At 40.4% G+C, this 22463-nt stretch overlaps 1 protein-coding gene across 1 annotated transcript in view; it reads left to right on the top strand.

Moving 5' to 3' along the window:
• The window catches only part of znf827 (zinc finger protein 827), a 96084-nt gene that overhangs the window by 31448 nt on the left and 42173 nt on the right, over positions 1-22463 (top strand). The window contains 6 exon segments of the mRNA XM_044114662.1: positions 1837-2179; positions 2181-2257; positions 2260-3093; positions 8163-8335; positions 9032-9527; positions 20317-20589. Coding sequence (XP_043970597.1) covers positions 1837-2179; positions 2181-2257; positions 2260-3093; positions 8163-8335; positions 9032-9527; positions 20317-20589 — 2196 coding nt within the window.

Raw genomic sequence — 22463 nt, 5'->3', positions numbered from 1 at the left:
CTGTAGCAGCTGGAGAGCAGCGGTCATCGTGGGTTGGGATTTTGGCCACCCTTGTGGACCTCAGTGAGCTGTGCTGGCCAGATGTCAGGCAGCTCTAAAAAGAATCCTAACAGGTTGCCTGGAAACTCCTTTCCCTGTAAACAAAGAGCCAACCCACCAGGCCGCTGTAAAGTTCGCCAGGGTTAGACCAGCTTTGGTGTGCAGATACACCAATGTTTGTGTTTTCAGACATTTTGGGCAAAAAAAACAAATCCTTTTTTTTTTTTTTTTTCTATAGTTTCCTCATGAATCTCTGCAAATTGTTTTCTGTTTAATGTTTGGGAGATTGTGTACAGTAACCCATAATAAAAAGGCCTCATTTCACACCCCACTTCACCCAGACTAGGTGCTTTTGACTTATTCTTATGGAGGTTTGTTAATATGTATCAGGAATATTCACTTTTCTTTGTTCGCCCTTGTCTGGCAAGCTGTAATGTTTTGCTTATGAATATTGATACATGAAGTGTATATTAATGACCCTTGGTGACCTTAACCCTATCCTTATTGGCTCCCTGGTGGTATCTGCAGGCTCATGAATATTAATCTGGTTCTGTAACCTCCATTACCCTAATCTTCGCTGTCTAGCCTCCCAGAAGGACCCGTTGTCATGGTAACTCCTTTACCAGGCTCTTCCTGACCAAGGGTGGGAAAAATGTGTTTAAAAAAAAAAAACTGAAAAACTCAATTACACAAAAAAATTCTCCAGTGTGCAATCTGGAATACTTTTATATCACTAACTTGTTTGTGTTTCTAAATGGTAAAATTTTGTTTGGTTTTAATAAAAAAAATCATGTTGGCAGATTTTCTTGCACGAAAACCACAACCTTTACTGTATTGTATCATTCAATGTTATACAAAACAACATATAGTAATTTGTGGAGTGGTATGAAAATAATGCATGATTTTTTGATGTATAAAAAACAATCTGAAACGTGTGTGCAACCGCCTGAATTAGTAAAACCACTTCTTTTGTCTCAATTGTATTTTTGAGGAAAGTTTTTTGGACACGTTGAGGAATTATGTACATTTGTACCATTCATCACAAAATACCTACTGTAGCAGCTCCCCAGCACTTGAATTACTCAGCCAGTCTTGACGAGTGAATTTAGCGTTTTATTTTCTCTGATGAAAATCCACCATGATCATCACAGTCAACACAGTTACCTCAGTCACTGTGAAATCTAAAACATATACACATATTATAATACAAAACATAAACTTACAATACAAACAACAAAACAAAACGTACCTTGCTGCTTTCACTGGGGAACACTAAGTGTTTATTATCTTTATGCCAAACATCTTGACAGTTCAAGTCATTCATTGGCACAATGATTCTACCAGCTTTTATAGGGCCTGCCCTCATTAGTTACGGCAGCCTGTGAGGTACATACAATAAAACCCCCAAAATATTACAAAGCGAAAATACCATTAAACAAAACAAAATATAAACCACCAACAATGCTAATCAAAACAGACAAACATCCATAAACAATCTGTGACATTAATTTAAAAAATTTACTTTGAATAGTCTAGAAATTTAAATTTAGGCAATTTATTTTAAATAACTAATTATCCATTACACTTCCACCAATAATGCATAAACTATTATCAAAAAATCATGCCTTAAAAGACATTTTAAGCCATATCACCCAACCCAATTAATAATAATAATAATGCATTTAATTTTATTTCATTTTCTAAGCACTCAAAGATGCTTATCATGTTGTAAATTATTTTCCCAACAAATTGCTTGTTACATCTGGTGAAATGGTTTCATTTTATGTCTTTTTGCAGATGTGGACGGCGATGAAGAAGAGGGCCCCAATGACGGTGCGGTGGAGGAGGAAGGCTGGTATGGGAATGCCTCCGACACGCGCTCTGACTCGTCATCGTTTGGCGACACGCAGGACGAGCTCCTGCTGCACAGAGGTTCCTCTCCTGAGGAGCAGTCCGGGATCGGTGGCGGCTCCGTGGATCATGACACCTGTGGAGGCGAGAGCTCACTGGGTTGCCCGACACCCGTCCATCGTGCCTCTTTGGAACTTCTTGGCCTGGATGGAAGTACATTCTCGGCCCAGGACACTCTTTCCTCTGTCGTGTCGTCGCTATATGGCGAGGCAGCATCTCGAGCCCTAAACCACTCAGCAGCAACTCTGCCGCCTCCTGGAGGCAGGCTCACTGAAACTTGATGGTGGAGAGGTCCTGGGTCGGTCATCTAGGGAAATGCTGGCGGGAGTCCCCTCCGACTAGCTCCACCTTTGACCCTTTCTCCATCTTCCCACCATGCCCAACAGTTAAGTGCTCTTGCTCGAAAACTGGCCAACAACAGCGGCTCAGCTTCACCAGCCTCCTTGGCACCCTCAGTCACCAACATAAAGCAAGAGCCCCTTGACCCCTTTAACTCTGTCACCCCCACCAATGGAAGCGGTTTTGTGTGGGCAGGCGTAGCCGACAAATGGCCGCCGGCCTCCTGTTCTACGCCTTGTGGCTCCAGCTTGTCCCCAGATTCTGCAATCCAGAAGTTAAAAGCGGCAGCTAACGCCGTGCTTCAAGACAAGAATGCAGTTGCTTCTTCCTCAACAACCTCTTCCTCATCCACCTCTGCCTCTTCCGCAGTGCCCGCGCTTGGTGGGGGTGGTCGAGGAGATGATGTGGTGCGCTTTGATGCCTTCAACTCTCCGTTCAGCCCGCAGTCGGCGAGCTCCACCCTCGCCGCACTTTCCAAGAAAGTGAGCGAGAGGACCCAAGGCTCATCGGCAGCCAGCACAGTGTCGGACAACCAAACCTCGGCGAGCTCCTTCCTCTCGCTCGTGTCAATTACCACCTCCTCTGCTGCCTTGCTCAAAGAGGTGGCAGCCAGAGCGGCAGGAAACCTACTGTCAGAGAAGAAGGACGGTTCCCCTTTGTCGACTGTAGGAGTCCTCCAAGAGGACGTGAAGCCCCTGCTGGACAAGAACCAGAAAGCACCGACGCCCACTACGCCGACGCAAAGCTTAGAGTTGTTGTTACCGTCTACGCCGAAGGGCAGAGGCAAACCAAACAACCAAGCAGGTAATCTGAATGTTAAATAATATTATGCATGCTTGTCAAGTTTTGTAAAGTTTGGTTTACTGTGCGATTCCCCACTTGAAAGGGATTGTCTCTACTATGAAACTTTCACTCAAAGAGCCTTCAATTTAGCTGATCCATCTTTATTTTTGTATGATGGTCACCATAGTTTTTAGCCTTCCAGGCACATAGGTGAAAAACCTCAAAAGAGCAGCAGAAAGGTGCAGCAGAGGGGAGTGGCTACCTGGCAGTTCGCCAGGACAATGCTATTGGTGAAAGATCTGTCCAGTATTCTCTGGACTATGTCACTTCAGATTATAAGTCACATTTATTGAGAAATTGTCAAATGTGAAGGTGCCCTCTTTCATGTTGAAAGGTTCCAGTGACACGTTGTGTTCAGCTAACAAACATATGGGACCTGTTGGCTTTTACTTGGATGTCTGCTGGCTGTTTCTGACTTACCAATGTCCATGCTCTAAATGTGGGTCAGGAACTACTCCGCTCCACCAGTATTCTGATAATCTGTGCTACCTCATTAGCTTTTTCTACCGTAGCTGGTGAAGTGTGCAGCAGAGCGGAGACGCCTGCAGTAAATACAAAATGATAGAGAGGCTGTTGTGTTCATTGAAGTAGTTTCACAAAGAAGCGCGTGAGTCCCACGCTTGAAAATGGAACTGTACATCTCCGAGTGCTTCACAGCGCGTTATTTAAGCATCAAGCCCACTAGCCGTGTTAGCCAATGCAACTGAGAAGTTAGATGTGTTACCTCTAAAGCACTAATTGTAAATCTTATTTCTGTTACACAAGTACACTTTTCAGTGGAAGCTAAAACTAGTGTTTATGTAAGTTTACTCAGTACTGCACAGTCTATATTACTAAAACTCTTATGGTGACGTACTGAACGAAGTTGTCTTTGTTTTCCTGCTGTGTTGATTTTATTAAAGACACCAGTCGCACTGTTCCAAACGAAAGCCTTGTGCACTTACTTAAATACTTAAAAGTGTAAGTTGACCCTCATTTACAGTCCCTGTAGTTCAAGCTGATACTGAGTTAAATGGACAAACTGTACTACAATAAATCCCCCATATACCGGGCTAAATGTTAATTTACCAGCTGGTGGAGGCTGAACACACAACCAGAGATATAATAGCGTAGCTTAAAGCGTATTTATTTGTTGAAATGATTGAGATCATTGATTTCCAAACTCTCTGCCTTGTGATCCACAGAATAAAAGTGTAAGAGGTCCTTGATCTCAACTCTTGGTTTAGAAGACAAACATTCCTACTGAGTCAGTAAAAAAGTGGTTCAGTGGAAACACAGTCAGCAACAGCACCCAATATATTGACCAATATGTTGCTTTTATTTATTCAAGTCTTATTTTTTTTATTGTCTGTTAAACTATTTATAAGACACACATGCTTTCTCAAAGCTATTTTTAGTATGTAGGTTATTGTCTCAGGAGAATCTCAAGACCCTGCATTTACATAAATGTGACCCCATATTTGGGAATTACTGTTCCGGATAGTCTGTGGAAGAGCTTAGAATAGCAATGGATAGAATCTACGTTATAGATCGTCTCTATGGTATAGCGAATTTTCTACCTTCCAATCATTCACAATATCAACCTAACCACAGTTTAACCCATAATTATTTGGGTTAAACCTTGAATCCATTACTGATTGGAATTTGAAATTTGGTAGGAAATGATAGAGACATCATTCAAATAAGTTTTGCAAAAAATGTTTTATTTTATTTTTTGCATTTTTCCTCAGTTTTTTAAAATCATTTATTTGTGGGGATGAGCTAGAAGATTTTGAGTTGGAAGGTCCCAATGCTGTCATCCTAATCTTTAGGTCCATCTCTATCAGATTCAAGTCAAGAATAATTAATATTACATTCAGTAAGAAGAAATGTGTTTGCAACACAAATCGGCGTCATTTGGTCTGAGTTGCTTAAGTATGTTTATTCATTGATTTAACACATTTAAATGTGTTGTTAATGATAGATTCCATCTAATATGGACCTTACCTTCAAGATGATGACAATCTTTTTTACTCCTACTAAAACTGTCGTCTGTTTCCCAGAGAAAGCACAGCTCTGAACTTCTCTGACATGTTTTCTCGTGTTTTGTCATAGTTTTGCTCTCACTTCAACGGCGCAGTAGCAGTGTAGCCTCAGCTTCAAGTGTCAGCCGGGCAGAGAGCACAACCGAGAAAACAGCCCTGGCTGGCCTTACAGTATGGGAAATGGTCTGCGGGCGCAACGGGGGGTTCCGACTGAGACCTCGCTGCCTCCCCTAAACCAGTTCGTTTGCGCTCGGATGTGCCTGCTGCCAAAAGGGGGTCGTCAGTGTGTGCTTGGCACAGAGTCCATATCCATCTCAGCAGCCTCCTCCTGGCTGCAGCCCCCCTCTTACCAGAGCCCTCTGCACTCATCAGCACAGTAGACTTAAGGCCAAACACATCATACTTTCCACTGACTGGATACAGATGCGTGCACACTTTTTTCCCCCTGCCCTCTCTTCCCTTCCCCTTTCTCTCTTTCTTTCTCTGTGTGTGTGTATTGCTCATGCAGTATACTTGGCAAGCTTACACTCATATGTAGACACATAACCCAAACAATGGTGCACACAAGGATCTCACTCGGGACTCTAAGTAGTCTTAAGGGAGAACCGAATGCTTTCAGAGAGATTGATGGGCACTTTTGAGGGATTGTGTCGCAACCCCGCCAAACCTAAAATGGCTGGATCAAATTGACTTCAGACAGATGAAGCAATCGATGTAATATTCTGTGATCTGCATGCTAAAAAGGATGTAGGGTTGGGGTGGGGGTGGGCCTGCTCTAACCCAGGCTGCCGTCAAGGTCGAGCAGCGCTGTAAAAATGCAGGTAGTCGTTTGGTCGCCAGACTGAAAAAATGTGACCTTGATTATCGACTCTTGTATCTTGTTTTACTGTCATCCCTCGCCAGTTTGACTGTAAAACCTTGTCACAGCATACCATTTCTTCCTCTGATACGCTACGGTTCCAAACATGTTGAAACTCCCAAACTTTCCTCCTCCTGTGTTATTTCTGCTGCAGTCACCTCAAATCTAAGAAAACAGGGCTTCTTTCCCTTTTTTTTTTTTTTTTTGCATCCTGATTCTCTCGGGGAGAGGTTGGGCCGCAGATGGCGGTTTATTGTTGCAAATAGGCAGTCTCGAGGTTTTACACCTCAGGTCAATGAATGGCTGAGCGCAGTAATTTCACCAAACACTGATTACCAGATGTTTTTCAAGAAACGGCGCTGGAATACTTATGAAGCCATCCTGACAGGCCCCTTGTAGAATTTGTAATGCAATCATGCCTCTTTCTAATAAGACCAATTAAACAGTAATGGATGCCGGATATGAAGCCAACAACAATAATCGAGACACTAAAACATGCCTGAGTTTTCTCTCTCTCATTGTTCCATTTGCTTCTAGCTGGCATTTCCCTTGATGCATCCCATCATGAGGTGTACAGACGCATTCTCCTACTTCATTACATACAGCGCCGGCCTCATTTATTGGCTCAACTGATAAAGAAATGTAAAAATCTCTCTCATACATTCACCTTTTATTGAAGCAGCAAGATCTCACACTTAGACCTTGAGAAAGACCCCACTTTTAATTGGATTATACCTAGTTAATTTGATTAGAAATAATAAAACCACAACTATTGGTACCCTTCTCAATTTTCTCTACAATACTCCATGAGGTCAAACATGGAGAGGGGTCTTTGATGAACTTATTGGAAAATCTGGATTGTTTTTTTTTTCACCATTGCATAGTTCAGAGCGATGTCAGCACGCCCAAGACCGCCATCTTGTTTGACAAGCGTATTTTACAGCTTATATTAATTTGGACTTTGAATTCAGGTCAACTCTACGGCAAATACAGCCAAAGATTTTTTTTTATTTAATAGAATAAAGTCATAATATTACAATAATATTATTTACATCTGAATGATCATTTCCAAAGTTGTGAAACAAATCAAGTTATATATTTGTGCCACTTCCATTTGTGGTACTAAATCTGTTACATGTAGAAAACTTTTCAAGTCAGAACAAATGTCGCATTTTGTTCGTCTTTTAAGTCAGTGATGTGAAACATGCATCATAATTCATCACCAGACGAAACCAGATGCTGTAACTGTGAATGTAAAGAATAACTCAGTGCTAAGATAATCCATGTCTTGCTTCGGTCTTATGGCGATACTGTCAGCTTTCATCAATCAACAACTTTAAAATCGATCCATAAATGGTAACATCCATTAGTTTGGTAAACAGTTGTGTGACGTTCTTCTACTGCACATGGGTGCAGGTTGCTTTGGGATCGAAAACCGTTCACACAGAAGTCTGATTGTGGTTGCATTTAATTAGTAGCATGAACCACTGAGCAAAATTTCAGAATTGAGCATCAAGACCTGTGATGTGAACTTCATCTCTCCTCCAGTTAGCAAATACTTCTTCATAAAGTTTGTGATGGTAGGACACCCAAACAACCTGTAGATGTGGTTGTTGGTGGTACTTAGTGACCCCAAGTTGATGTTTTTTGCTTCAGGATTTTTGGAAATTATTTTTTTTTACCTCCCTTATCATCCTTCTCTGTTTGTGTGGTGGTAAGATAAACTTGGGTCTTGATCCAGCCCTGTGGCCAGAGGGGATTGAGAGAGAAATGGGTCTCTGTGACGCGTCACATTTATTTCTCCGGGGAAACAGAAAGTTATGGATTACTAATTAGATGTTCCTAGAAACTTAATTCCTGCATTGTTACGGGTGATTGTGCCACTTGCGGTTTTGTTAAGAACAATTATTTCAGAATATAGGATTTTCTTTTCCACAAATTGATTTCATTAACAGTTTGGTTTTTCAGTATCTTTAAGTCTGAGAGTTTCTACATTAATCAGTTTTTAAAGACTGATATACATCTTTATCCTGTTGGTTCTACTTCTGGTTACTAGAATGTCTTTGCAAAAATAAAATAGCATTTGTCCGGTAGTAAAAATTGCATGTCAATTGCAAACACCAACAGTGTTCTTCTCTTTCATTCAGGCTCTCCTGAGGATGGCGGTAAACCTTTCCAATGTCCTGTATGTGGACTGGTCATCAAACGCAAGAGCTACTGGAAGAGACACATGGTCATTCACACAGGCTTGAAAAGCCATCAGTGTCCACTGTGTCCCTTCCGCTGTGCTCGCAAAGACAATCTCAAGTCTCACATGAAGGTTGGGTGATCTTATGTTTTTGTTTTGTTTTTTTACATCTCAAATGTTCTGAAATTGGTGCCACCAGAGTTATTTAAATATGTTTGCCAGTATAATATCTGATGGCTGTCGTTGATTGTTCTAATTTTTCCCTACCTGCTGAAGTTTTGAGTGATTTCTTATTTCTTGGTGTTTTCATTTCAAGGTGCCAAATTATAAATGTTTGAAGAAATAAAATTCCTTTTAGAGATCCATCCATCTGTTCATTTATTTATCAGCCATAAATCTGTTTACTCATTCATCCATCCATCTTTCTGTTCATCCATTCATTAATCAGCCCACCCAACAATTTATCCATTTAGCTGTCATTCATTCATTCATTCATTCATTCATTCATTCATTCATTCATTCATTCATCCATCTGCCCATTTATCCATCCATTAATCATAATCCATCTATTGGATGGCTTAATCTATCCATCATTAGATGGATATCTATCAATCCATCAATTTTTCAATCCATCCATCATACCAGCAGTTTATTCATCCATCCATTCATCAATCATTCCATCCTTTCTTCCATCCATCCTGCCATGTTAACAAAATTTGCTGAAAAAGCAATGAGTACAGAAAGAAAAGTGTGGAGTTTTGATGTTTGAATGAGCAGTAACGGCTCCTTTCCATTAACTTGTTTCCTGATTCTGTCTTCCTCTTCCAGGTACATCAGCACCAGGATCGAGGCGAGACATTTCAGTGTGAACTTTGTCCCTTTACCTCCTCCCGACACTTCAGCCTGAAGCTTCATATGCGCTGCCACCAGCACTTCCCCCGCACCGATGTCAAGGTGAAAGAAGAGCCCACTACCGACACGGAGGGCGAGGGATCCCTGCTAGGCGATGGCAGCACCAACGACCTGAGAGCGGCCGAGGCATCGCCGCTGCAGGCCGAGGCCCAGCAGCAAACCTCCCCTCTGAACGAAGCATCTTCTAACCATGTCCACGTCAAGGAGGAGCCTCAGGAGAGGGATCTGTCCGTGCTCTCTCCGTTCAGCATTTGCAGAGACCGACCCGGCAGCAGTACAAACTCCCTAGACCTACCTGGAGTTGGTATTGGAGTTGGGATGAGATCCAGTCCAAGTGGTCCGACCACAGCCTCACTTTTTAGCCCCGACATCACTACCAAAACGGCGACTGACCTGCTTATGAAGCTTTCAGGTGAGCTGAAGTTTCTTTTCTTTTGTAATTTAGCAAAAACGCATTACAAAAATGACTACTGTATCATTTTGGGACATTTAGTGGGTTACTATGACATTCCTATTAGTAGTTTGCACTATTTGAAACCTACTTTGAGAATATTTATCTTGAAGATGTGTCAAAAAAATGACAATTCAACAATAGATGTTGAAAAAAGATTCTACAAATTTCTACATGGGGTAGAAATCATTGTAGGGTGTCCATAAAAAGTGTTAAATTCATGTCTAAATTTGAGGCCTAGTAAATGTAAGGCCTTAAATCCATGAGACAAAGTGTAAGTATGCTAATCACAGGTCTTAAACTTTGTGATAGCAGGACAGTTTTTTTCTCATTTTGTGTAGTTTATTTGTCTCATGGGACATTTCTGCCAGGCAATTGTTTGAGTTGCAATCAGTGGAGACTCGCTAACTAACTTCTAACATATTATTGCTAATTAGCTGGCTAGGTTTTTGCGTCTATCATGAACACATTTATATTTATTGTCAAGTTGGTGGCAATAAATTTGTCTTTGTCACTGGATCTGTTGTCAACTCATATGGTGCTACATGCATTCTGTCCAAAAATGCTTAGCACTGCTTCTATTTAAAATACAACTTTTTTTCTTTTACATTTCTGTTGTGTTACGCATCTTAAATTTCATTCATAATAGTCTTAAAACGGTTGTAAATTTGAATTGGTGAAACCTGCAGAAACCCTGCCACAAATCTAACTTCTATATCACAAAACAGCAGATCAGTTCCTCTGTTTTGTTATTTATTGTTTTTTTATCTTGCCATCCAGAAACCACTTGCTTCACTCTTGTTGGTTGTGCAGAAGGCTCCACTTCTGCTTGTCAAAAATGTATGGTTGTATAATTATGCAATTGTTTGCAGCCATTTTTACATGCGAGTTGTGTGGGGCGTGGCCAGCAGATTATTTGGACTTAAAGTGACCTAAAACAGCTCATTCTGAAAGGAGCTCAAAATAGGCAGAGTTGCACAAACTAAAATCTTATCGTCTTAGAATAATTTTGTGCAAACAATTTGGTGAACATATTTTGTATAGCCCATTGGCCTATCCTAACCTGATCAGGGAAGTATAGTTGGTCATCTTTAAAAGTCACAAAGAGCATTAGTGACAAAAAGCAACTTTGGCGGAGTTCAATTCTCACCAGAAATGGATCCAAATTACTGCCAGCAATGTAGACCAAGCTTTAAGAATCTCAGTAGAGGAACCTAAGAGCCATCACTAAGGGTTCTGGTACCAGAACATCTCCAAGTCTATAAAACACATATAGACTGGTTGGATGAACTGCCATTCATCCCCCAGTAGCTGCTGAGGGAGAGGAGCTGATCAGTGTTCCAGGATGAAAACTGCACCGTTCTCCCTGAATCCGAGACTTTTGTTTCTGTTAAATAAGTAATAACAGAGGGGAATAAAATGTTTCATTTTTTTAGGCATTAGCTCTAAATCATTACCTGATAAAGGCCAGATAATTTGTATTATGTCCAAAGATCAGAAAATCAGAGTTTTATGGTGCAAACCTGAGATTGTTCTATGGAAAAAAAAAAGATAATGAAAGGTGTTTACACCTGATCGTATTGTATGAGTTGCATTTGTTTTTGAAGTGGAGTTCTTCAGGTGTAGTAAGGTTCACTCATTGCCTTGCATTTTAGAATATTTTCCATTATTTTTGTGATTAAATAAGAAATATTTCTCAGACTTTTAGAAAACAAAACCTTGATATGCCTGTGAAATGACACTTAGAGAATTCAAACACTCTTTTTAGCTCGATAAGAGCAGGTAGCTTTCCAGATAAGTGTCAACGTGATAAAAACTGTACAAATATTCCAGCTGCAACGCCCTGCCGGCCCACAGCAACACTGGAATAAGCACTGGAGGGGGAGATCTGGTTCTTCCAACCCGTCTACAAAACTTGGCACATCCGAGTGGTCAGTTCATGTTGAGTACGGCTGGTCCAGACACATCTAAGTCAGTCTCTCCTTCTGTCATGCTGTTGCTGAGTGAGGCGGAGGGGAAAACACGATCTTGGCTGTGGATGTAAGCCACTCATGGATGTTTTTTTTCTATTTAAAAACTGTGGCGTCTGTGGCTCAGCGGCTCTTAACGTCAATTTTAGGCCTGCATGTTTGTTTTTGTTGGGTAAAGTGCAAGTCACCATCAGCCTCCCAGCATGTGATGTGTGATTAGTAGCGGTGGGATGGGATGGGATGGAAATCAGCCACTTTATGTAACGGTGTGCAGCCCTAATTAATGATTTGATTTATTAAAAAAGTGTTTGCTGGAGGGCCGTCGGTAGAATCTCTGCATCATAACAAACATATAAACTTTCCTGTATTTTCTGATCAGATCTCCTGCAGTTCAGACAAGTGAAGAGTTATGTCTGCACTGGAAAATCTGTCCGTCCGTCTGACTGTCCATCCAGTCACTCATCCATTCATCCATCAATCTGTCCATCTGTCTGTCCATGAATCCATCTGTTTATTCATCCATCTGTTTATCCATCCATCCTTTCATCCATTCCTAAGGCTATCAATCATCCTCCCTCTCATCCATCCTTTCTTCAGTCCATCCATCCGTCCATCCCCCTTCCATTTAGCCGTCAATCTATCCATCCTTTCGTCCATCCATTTGTCCATCAATTACATATATATAGATATATGGACATCAGTCTGTCCATCTATTCTTCAGTCCATTCATCCATCCCTCCATGAAGTTGCAACATTCTTAAACTTTCCCAGCTCTGTTGTTGTCAGGTGAAGAATAATCCGGTTGTTTTTTAGATGCATTTTTCCGTGTTGCAGAATATCAAAAGAACGAGTCTGGAGACGACCGTGAGATTGATGGGGAAAGGTTGACCGAGGTCTTGAGCGAGGGTCGAGGCTACAACTGCCACTCTCCCGCTTGATGGCGCGTAATTAGATTGAGACTTGAGCGAGTATGTGAAGGAAAAAAAAAACCCTGGGAACATTAGATTAATTAAAAATTTATGCATAATTCATAATTAAAAAGGAATTCATAATTTGAAATGATTAGCGCCCCGAGCGCCATCCTGTGACCCCTCCAGGATGTACGGGGACTGGGACGGCTTAGTTAACTCCCCCTCGATCTCACGCGCCCCATCTCCGCGCGACGCCCCCCGGGTGCCAGCCGCGCTCCGCCACCAGACTGCACAATCAAGGCCAGGCCGCTCCCAGAGGAGCCGAGGTGGCTCCTCACAATGTCAGTCCAGTGTCAAGCGGCGGACATCTTAGTCAGGACATTGTGCGAAGGGGATTAAAAAGGAAAACGTGGCTTTCCAACAAATGCTGCTGCTCAGGGTTCATATGGATGCTTGAAATCCTTGAAAATGCTTGAATTTTCATTAGATGTTTTCAAGATTTCGAAAATGCTTGATTCTCAAACTGCATAGTTTTGTAATAAAGTGCAATCAAATGTTTGATTAAAAGTCTACATTTGGAAAATGTCATTTACAGTTGAAGCCTGATATTTTCACAGACGTAATAAAAAGACACATTTTTTATCTGTCTGAAGTTGCATCAGACTAAACTTTTCTTGTTTTATATTAGTTTGCATTACCAAATTTTTTATTTGCTAAATGCCAGAAAGCTTGCTGCAATTTTATTTTCAATATTTATTTTTGTCGTTCATTTTATGTTGTTTTTTAGTATTTAATTTTAGAAGGAAGGTCATTTGCCGTACCACGACTTATTTGAATAGCAGCACACACCTGCAGTTGTTGTTAAAGCTTCATAAGTTTATATTGAAAGAAGTTGGTAAGTAAAAAGTTTTCTTTTTGTAATTATATTATGTATATGAATTATTTTCCTTTTGGTTTTTAAGATACCAGCATATCTCCATAACTTTATATTTTGGTCGCTTTGATGATGTAATTTTTAAATATGAAGTAATTTTTTTCTTATCAGTTACTCAGTGCTTGAGTAGCCTTTTTACTAAATACTGTTTTACTCTTGAGTACAATTTTCTGATCCTGAATTGAAACTTTCATTTCTTTGTATTGTTTTTAACTCCAAAGTGTGGTGCTGGAAAGGTTTGAGAACTTACCTTGAAAATGCTTGAAAGGTGCTTGAATTTTACTGTGTGAAAATGCTGTGATTAGAAGCTAAACCTTTATTAGTTTGTTGGAGTAAGAGGGCGGTTTTGGGCTTGTTGAAGCATAGCCGTGACATGTAGCTGCCAGGCAGACGGAGGGGAAGAAGTTCCTCCTGGGACCTGTAGACTCCATTTCCTCTGACCTCCCTGCCAACCCAGATTTAGTGCGTACACAAGCACCTCATCCCTCCTGCTTTTACACTGATGTCTCAGCGCATCAGTCCCACAAGGCCTTTAAGAGGGGTGAGGGAGGATGCTTAAAAAGCTGCAAAAGGAACGGGGCAGAGGGTGGGGGAGAAAAACAAAGTGACAGCGATCGAGTGAGACATAGTAGGAGCTGAAAGAGGGAGTTGCATAGACTCCCCCCGGCATTAAAAAAAAAAAAAATCTGAACTCTTCCTGACCCCTGACATAATAAGCATGTCAGTTTTTTGGGCTGCCCTGCTTTCCATCGAGCGATACACTGATACACTTTGATTTTTTATCCTCACACACTTACACAACCGTTCACTGTCCAGTGTGATCCACATTCTGATTCGCAGATGAAAGCCACAGAGGTGCTTTGAAATGCACAGGCCCTCTCCTGAGCCCACTGGACTCAGAGTTAATAATGACAGTGGGCACTGCACTCCCTCCCTACGCAGCCCACTCCCCCCACTCCCGCTGCGGTGACACAGGCACGGCGAGCTTGACCCCGGCTGGGTGTGAATAATTGGCATGCAGGGGGTGGTGGGAGGTGTTGCATCTGTCATGATGCTTCTGCAGTTGTCTTATTTATCTTTTCGCTGGCAGTGTGTCTTCCTTTCCTCCGGCAACGTTATGAATTGATTCCTAAACCCATCAAACTAATGGGATTTCTAGTTAAGTATTTTGGAAAGTAAAAATTCACCTTACATGGCCCTGCAAACGTATTCATACCCCAAGAACCTTTTTTATGTTTTGACAGATTAGAACCAGAGACTTAATTGTGTTTTATTGGGATTTTATGTGAACCAACACAAAATGTGTCCACTTCACAATAACGTGTGTTATTGTGAAGTGGAGAGAAAAGGATACTTGACTTTTATTTACTAAAAGAAAATCTGAAAAAGTTGGCCATGCAAACAGGATTTTTTTTATGGTGATCTTTCAGCAATGTTGTGTTTTTATAAGCTGCTGAGCATAAAGGCCAGATTTGTGTTTGATAAAGGCTTGTCTGTCGGCACATTCTCCCACCTGAGATGTGGATCTCTGCAGCTACTTCAAAGTTACTGTAAGCCTGTTGGCTTCTCCACTGATTATTGCTCTTCTTGCCTGTGTCCCACTGTGAGTTTAGCAGGACAGCCACGTCTTGTTGGGTTACTATTTCCATTTTCAGATGATTTAAAGATGGACAGACAGCTTGGATTATTGTTCTATCACACCGCTTTAACTTGATTTGGCCCATTTTCTATGCTCACTCTTCATTGTATGAAGCTTGAATAATATGAAGCTTGCGTCTGCCTGGATTTTTATTTCCATTTTTATTGTTTATGGGAGATTTAATTTTGATTCTGAATTGTAGTAAATGAGAATCATTTATCTCATGTGAATTCCTTTTTTTTTCTTTTTCACATTCCTGATGCTATGTGTTCATTTAATGTTCTCTAACAAACATCTGAGACTTTTTATGTTACTACTGAAAGCTATGGGTTGCACTGAAATTGTGTTGAAAGGGGATTGAGTGCACATGCATGCCACACTTTTGAGATTTACATTTGAAGCCGTTAATCAGAATAATCATGATGAATCGACTATTGAAATAATCATCAGCTAATTCAGTAATGGTTAGCTGACGGAGTGTACAGACTCAAATACGGTAAAGTCCAATTGCTGATAAAGCAATACATTCAGAGCCGTAATTAAACAAAAACTGTACAAAATGCATATATACATTTTCATTTCAGATAAAAACACCTGTGTTTGTAGATGGGTTTCACCCAAATCTAGTCATGAGTTGTAACTTTTAATGTATTTCTAGTATTGTACACAAAAGGCTTAAGTAGTTAAATGAAGATACCAATTTCTTTATCTGAATAATCATCAGAATAATCGATTTACTAAAGGAATCATTCGTTACAGCTCTATTTGTCTCCATTTTAAGTCCAGACGTAGAAATACTGCAGATTCTTTTGAAACGAAACCATCTTTTTTCTTCTTTGTGTATATGAGTTTCTTTCCTTCCAGCTCTGGCTTTTTGTGCGTGACCTCTGGTCCATACATCCCCTCTGCAGCCATCAGTATCACTGTCCAGTGTCTAGCACAGTGTCAGCTGTTGTTGGATTCTCAACCTGCCCCACGCAGACTTGTGCTTTCCTCTTTTTTTATTTTATTCCTCTCTGGGAGAAAACAGCAGCCGATTGTTAGAGGGGGAGCAGGCCGGCGTGACAGAGGTGGAAAGCTAATGAAGTTATTTGACGGCAGCCCTGACCACAGAGCGAGAGGTGAGGTGCAGCGGACAAGCGCCTGGCAGTGAGACGGATGAGGCGAGAGAGAGTGAGGCAGAGAAGCAAGCGAGGGAACGGTGGTGGAAAGGAGCGTTGGTGGCAGGTGTCAGAAGGGTGTGATAACATGGAGACAAACTGATAGCATCGTCCATCCTGAGCTAGAGCCTGCCGTACAGTATCGTGCACACAGAGCTGTCACTGGTCTTGGTTAGCACATAACCACCCTGCCAGGAAGCTCACAGAACAGAAGCTTAGTCACCCAGAGATGCCCATCTCCTCCACAGAGATGTACTCGCTTCACAAAATGATCCGCCGGGGGACTGGACAGTCATGATGCGATTACAATTGTGAAACTTTGACAGACAAAAAGCCCAAAGTGTAAGCTTGGTGTTTCTGGCGGAAATGTGCCGCAGTATGGCTGCTTGTTAGCGCTCCATGCTGCCTTTTTGTTGCCTGCAGGAAGAAAGAAACTTGCCCATTGGATTGGTCTAAATGGGGCTTTTAGTAATCAATTAGTTTAGCGACGATTCTGACGGATAAGAAAACTTATGTTTTGCAGATTTTACATGGTACTGCTTAAGCCTTTTTGATATAAAATTAGTACATTACATTAAAAAATGCTTTTTAAAATAAAAATGACATTTTTGCCTAATTAATTAATAGGAGTATGGACTCAAAAAGGGGCAATTTGCTGAAAAAACTCCCAACATATCCAAACAAATCAACAGTTTAACACTACACTGTAATGACATGAATACCAGAAGAAAGGCCTGAGGATATTTTAACCAGACTAATATTTTCATACAAACGATCAAACATAGGTTAGAGGAAGGCTGTGTCATTTCATTTTAGGCAGTATAATATTTGTTTGTTTTCTTATTTTAAGGAAATTTGAATTATTTACTGGAATATTTTAAAGTTTTTCTAATATTGTATAAAAAATCCTTGTCATTTTATACATAAGATTTTAAAACAATGCCATCGTCCATGTCGACTATTTTTTGGATTAACCAATTATTAAAACGGTGCCTTTTATAAAGTTATTATTTTATGTTAAATGGAGCATACATATATTGTAACATTATTGTAACCCTCTTACTGCCTTGACCGTTCTGTCAGGAAAATGGCCTTTTTTTTTTTTTTGAGTCTGTAAACTTTACGATCGATAAGTAGACTACCTGATAATTATTTCAATAATTGATTCATCATGATTAATCCAGTTAATTGTTTCAGCCTCAAGTCTAAATAATTCATTGTGCTCTGTAATGTAGATTCTGAGTGGAATAAATTCAGTCCACAAAGGTCAGAGAGTACGTTGACTTTCCTGGAGCTGATTTCTTTCTTCCAGCTCCACTAAGGAGGATTTTTCTGCTGATGATTCCATCTCCGATTGGTTAAATGTGTATTTTAAGAATTCGTTTGCAAGGCGACGGCGGCCGTGTGCGCGGTCCGCATCTGATCCAACATGGCCTCAACACGCTTCTAATTAGAGGACGTCCTTCCAGGTGCTGACCAGGTTATACTTAGCCTGCCCGCTGACACCCGACAGTGTGACATTTCCAGCTGGTGCCGTGTGCTGCCCCGCGCCACTGGCCCCGAACTTGAAGGTCACCGCCACCCCTCCTCTTCCTCACCACTCAACCTCGTCCTTTTCACCCTCTTGAACTGCAGTCCAAACCTGCCCTGGCGTTGACTCTGTGGCATCACATGGGTGGTCAAAACACCCGCACCTGTCCCCTTTTCCTGCCCCGCGTTCCTTGTCCTGGAGCTCTTGGCCATGGATCATCATTAATCAGAAGCGCTAGAGGCGGCACAGATTGATGGCGTGGGGCTGGCAGCGGCAGGCCTGTGTTGGTTTGAGATGTTAGGTGTGATGGGACGGTAAGGACCGGAGCAGCTCTCTGCTGGGGTCAAAGGAGAATGGACAGCAGTCTGCTCACCTGGGAGTTATATCTGCTGGTGTCGGGATGGGCCTTCCAGGAGTTACATGAGACGTTTTCTGTTATTAAAACATGGGCAGAACTTCTTTACTAGCCTGGAAGATTGAATGACCTTTATGTTTTTAACATCACATAGAACACAAACGTACAAAAAACAAGAAGTATTATCTTAACACATTAAGGAAGAACCCTAAAGCAGCAATGTAAAAATTCTGTGTTTCTTGCCCATCATTTGTGTCTCTTAGTAGGATTACACTTTTACAAGTAAATATTTGCTGGTCTTTGACCCTGATTCTCGGCAATATAACACTTTCCAGACATAAAATATTTTTTAAATATAAACCTATCCAAATATGGCAAAAAGACTGTAATTCTGCTCTCCTGTTTTGTGTAATCTGGCCTCAAAGGGTGCATTTTCACCTAATCTGTTTAGTCCACTCTAATCCAACTCCAGTTTGTTTTCCTAGACAGGGGTGTCAAACTCCAGTCCTCAAGGTCCACTGTCCTCCAACTTTTAGATGTGCCTCTGCTGCACCACAGCTGAATAGAATAATTAGGTTGTTATCAAGGCTCTGGAGAATTTATCTATCCAAGGAGGAGGTAATTAAGCCATTTCATTCCAATGTTTTGTACCTGTGGTACATCTAAGAACTGCAGGACAGCGGCCCTCAAGGACTGGAGTTTGACACCTTGGGCTATAAACTCCAGTTCATTTGGGGAGCGTGGATGCGTAATTGAACTCTGATACAGACCAAAAAAAGTGAACCCTGGCTCTCCTGAAAACCTTGGTCTCGGTTCAGTTCGTGTGGTTTAAATATTGATGTGAATGCCAAGTGAAACAAAGACCCCTCTAAAAGCAGGAAGCAGAATATAGCGCAGAGTGTTCTGGGTAAATGCAACCAAAGCGAACATGAGAAACTAACTCTATAGGGATAAATGGCTTGTGATATTTTGCTAGAGACAAAAGAGAAATTCTACAACCACTAAAATCAGTCACCACTCCCTTTTTGTTTGTTCTATGAAGAAGAAAGTTGTTTAACTCGGGGATACTGAGAATTCAAACATGCTGTAATCGGTAAATCCCTTATTTCTTTATTTCAAAGTGAAATATATGATGGACACATCTTACAGCTTCCTCCAGTGTTTGTTCTGTGTTTCTGTCACATTATAACATGCAACCAACCTTCACTTTAACAGATAAAATAGTGAAATGTTCACGGAGACACAAAGAAAGCAGCTTGGCCTGCTCTTCTTTTCTTGGCGGCTAGTTGTTGCTCCATGTCTAATTATTAATTATTCATCTAAGGCAGATTAAATGTGGCCCAGTTTCTCCTCGAGATGCCTTCGGACCAGAGCGATCCATGTGACAGTTCAATCTCTAACCTAGGCTGCATTACAGTTGAGTGAAGCTGGTTTCCTATCTGGGTCTGAAACAATAAATAAGTTATTTTGATGCCAAAGTGTGATGTGAAGGAAAATGCACCACAGCTAGAGTTTAAAACCCCAAAGCACGAATAATCACAAATAATTGTGATTATTTATGATTACTAGGTTGTTAAAACAATCGTCTACTAATTTACTAATCAATTAATCGTTAAATGGCCACTGAAAGAACAACACAGTCAGAGCAGTAATTTAGCCAAAACTGTATAATAATAATTGCATTTTGCATTTGTAATTAAATAAATTTTTTCTCTGTAAATATGTTTTATACCCAGAACTCCTCAAGTAGCAAAGTTTTAGCTTCACCTGGTTTACATTCTGCTAAAAAACTTCAATTAAGCATCTTTGCTATCCAGTGAATCAAAAAAATAATCAACAGATTAGTAGACAATATTTTTAGTTTCTGAGGCATTCTTTCTTTATTTTCTTATTTAAAAAGGAAATTATTTGACTTTTTTGCATCTCATACTGTATTTCTAATCTATTTCTCTTATGTAAAAAAGTCTAAGTGGTTACATAAAAAATCTGCAGAATGTTCCAATTTCTTATTTGATATGATTAATCGATCAGTCACTATAATAACTGATAGAATAATCTGTTATTTAAAAAGGGTTAGTTGTGCCCCTATTTGTTCTGTTCAACATGTTTGGCATCCTCTCTTTGAGATAATAAATGTTTTTTTCCTAACCTATCCTTCGCCATCACATACCCAGGTTTAACTTGAGCTTCACTTGGAATCCTTTGATCCAACTCACTCCTTTAATCTCGCCGTTTTTCTCCCTCTTGCAGCAGCCAACCAGAGGGAATCACTCAAGTCTCCATTCCATCTGAAAGAAGAGCCCAAAGTGGAGGAGGCACCGAGCCCGAGACCATCCTCGCAGTGCCAGAGCCAGGTTCAGCCAAGCTTCCCTGGGTCGTTCTGCCAGGATGGGCCAACGGGGGCGGCAGCGGTAGCCATGGAGTCCCTGAAGCCGAGGGAAGGAAGCCCCATGGCTAAAAACAGCCTGCTAAGCCAGGATATTAACGTTAAGGTGGCCTCTGAGCTGCTGATCAAGCTGTCAGGTAGGCTGTGCTCTTAAGACTTCTGTGATGGTTGATAGAAAAAATGCAAACAGGTCTGCGTTTCTGTTTCTTCTTTTAGATCTTAAGGTCTGTAATTATGAAATCATGCATATAATAAAGTTAAAATCAGCATGTGAAAAATCTCAACCCTTTCTGCCCAACTTAACATTAATGCAGTGTAGGGCTGATCTTGTTGATTGATTACTAATTAGATGGTAGAAGGTGCTTAGGAGATGTTTTTTTTATTGGTTTTTTAACCAGGTGAAGCTAAATTTATGGTATGTGATGAGTTTTAGGTACAAAATATTTCCAGATAAAGGATTTATTTTTCTTAATTGCAAATTTGGAAACATTTTGTACAGTTTTGGTTTAATTACTGCTCTGTTCTTTCAGTAAACAACCGTTTTGAGCCTGTATGCTCCAGTTTCGTACTTGAAACTTGAGCATACAGTTCAGTATACTCGTGCACGAGCATGTTAAGATTACAGATCTTTTGGATTCCTTGTATGTATGATTTTTATACTTCTATCATGTTCAAAATAAATAAAATTCATTCATTCAAGTTAGCAATTAATCAATTACAAAATTATATCCACTAATTGATTAATCACAATTAATCATTTTTGTCTAAATGCTAAATGATGATGCTCTGCTGTTCTTTAAAATGTATTTATTGCAACATGTTCAGGACATAGTAGATTTATGTGACTTGTGTTCGTTTTATGTTTCTAAACCAGTTAAATCACATAGTTTAAGACTGAAAACTCTAATCTGGCGTGTCATTGTAAGAGACACATCTTTGCGTGTGTGTGTGTGTGTGTGTGTGTGTGTGCTGTCTGAACCTACCTGGATCACTCTGACATCTTCCAGTGCAGCATGATTTAGCCTCTGCATCTTCTACTGTAATTTGACTAGAACGTTGGAAACAACTCCTAAACCAGGGACTCGGATTTGTCTCTGAACCTTTGCAGCTGAATGCATGTGCTGCTGCTGCGGTTCGTTTTAAATGTATGTGTTTTGTGTGGGTGCCAGATTTAGCTGTAAAGAAGGTGCTCATTTTGCCAGGTGTGGTTGAAGTGCAGCAAGGACAGGTGTTTGTCTGTGGGATGGTGAAGAGCTGTTCTCAAACATTTGAGAGGGAAACTGGCTGCATGTGAAACATGTGAGTGGTTATTATTGTCTTATCCTGGTAAAATAATTTTAAATTACTTGTAAACCGTGCTTTTATTTTACATGAAGTACTATAATTTGCTTTTAGTATTCCTAGAAATTGTCAGTTTTGAATTTGAATTTTGAAAACTTAAAGTATGGATTCTATGCTATTTTTCTTTTTTTTCCCGTTTTTACTGTTTTGCAGCTTAATTATACAGTCATTGTGAAAAGATACGGATATACTAAAAACAATCTGTTCCTAAATTTATTAAATCAAATGTTCCTATTAATAACAGATTTTAAAAAATGCCAAAATGAAAAAATTGCGTCCTTAAAGCTTAGAAAACAATTGATGCTTCCAAAGGATAAAAAAGATGTTGAAGCTGCCAGGTGCTGCTAACTGTCCAACTGATCAGCAGCTTTATGGAACAGCTTGGAAGTTTGTGTATTTGTGTAAACACACCTGTTTGCTTCAAATCAGCAAAGGAAATTAAAAAAATTAAGTTGACCAATTCAATAGAAACATCCTTCTTAGTCCTTCAATGGGGAAAATCAGGTTCACCAGCTGCAAGTTGAAGGTAAATAGAAGCCTGCAGATTCAAACTAAGGCAAAAAAAAAAATGTAAAGACTTGTCTCTACAGTAGAGGCAAATTTACAATATAAAAAAATTATATTGTACAATTATTGAAAATGCCATACTCTGTGCAACTAACTTCTATAA

This window comes from Gambusia affinis, linkage group LG04 (assembly GCF_019740435.1).
Source record: "Gambusia affinis linkage group LG04, SWU_Gaff_1.0, whole genome shotgun sequence".
NCBI lineage: Eukaryota > Metazoa > Chordata > Actinopteri > Cyprinodontiformes > Poeciliidae > Gambusia > Gambusia affinis.
The sequence above is the reverse complement of the archived record's forward strand: the minus strand, read 5'-3'. Positions and strand labels throughout refer to the sequence as shown.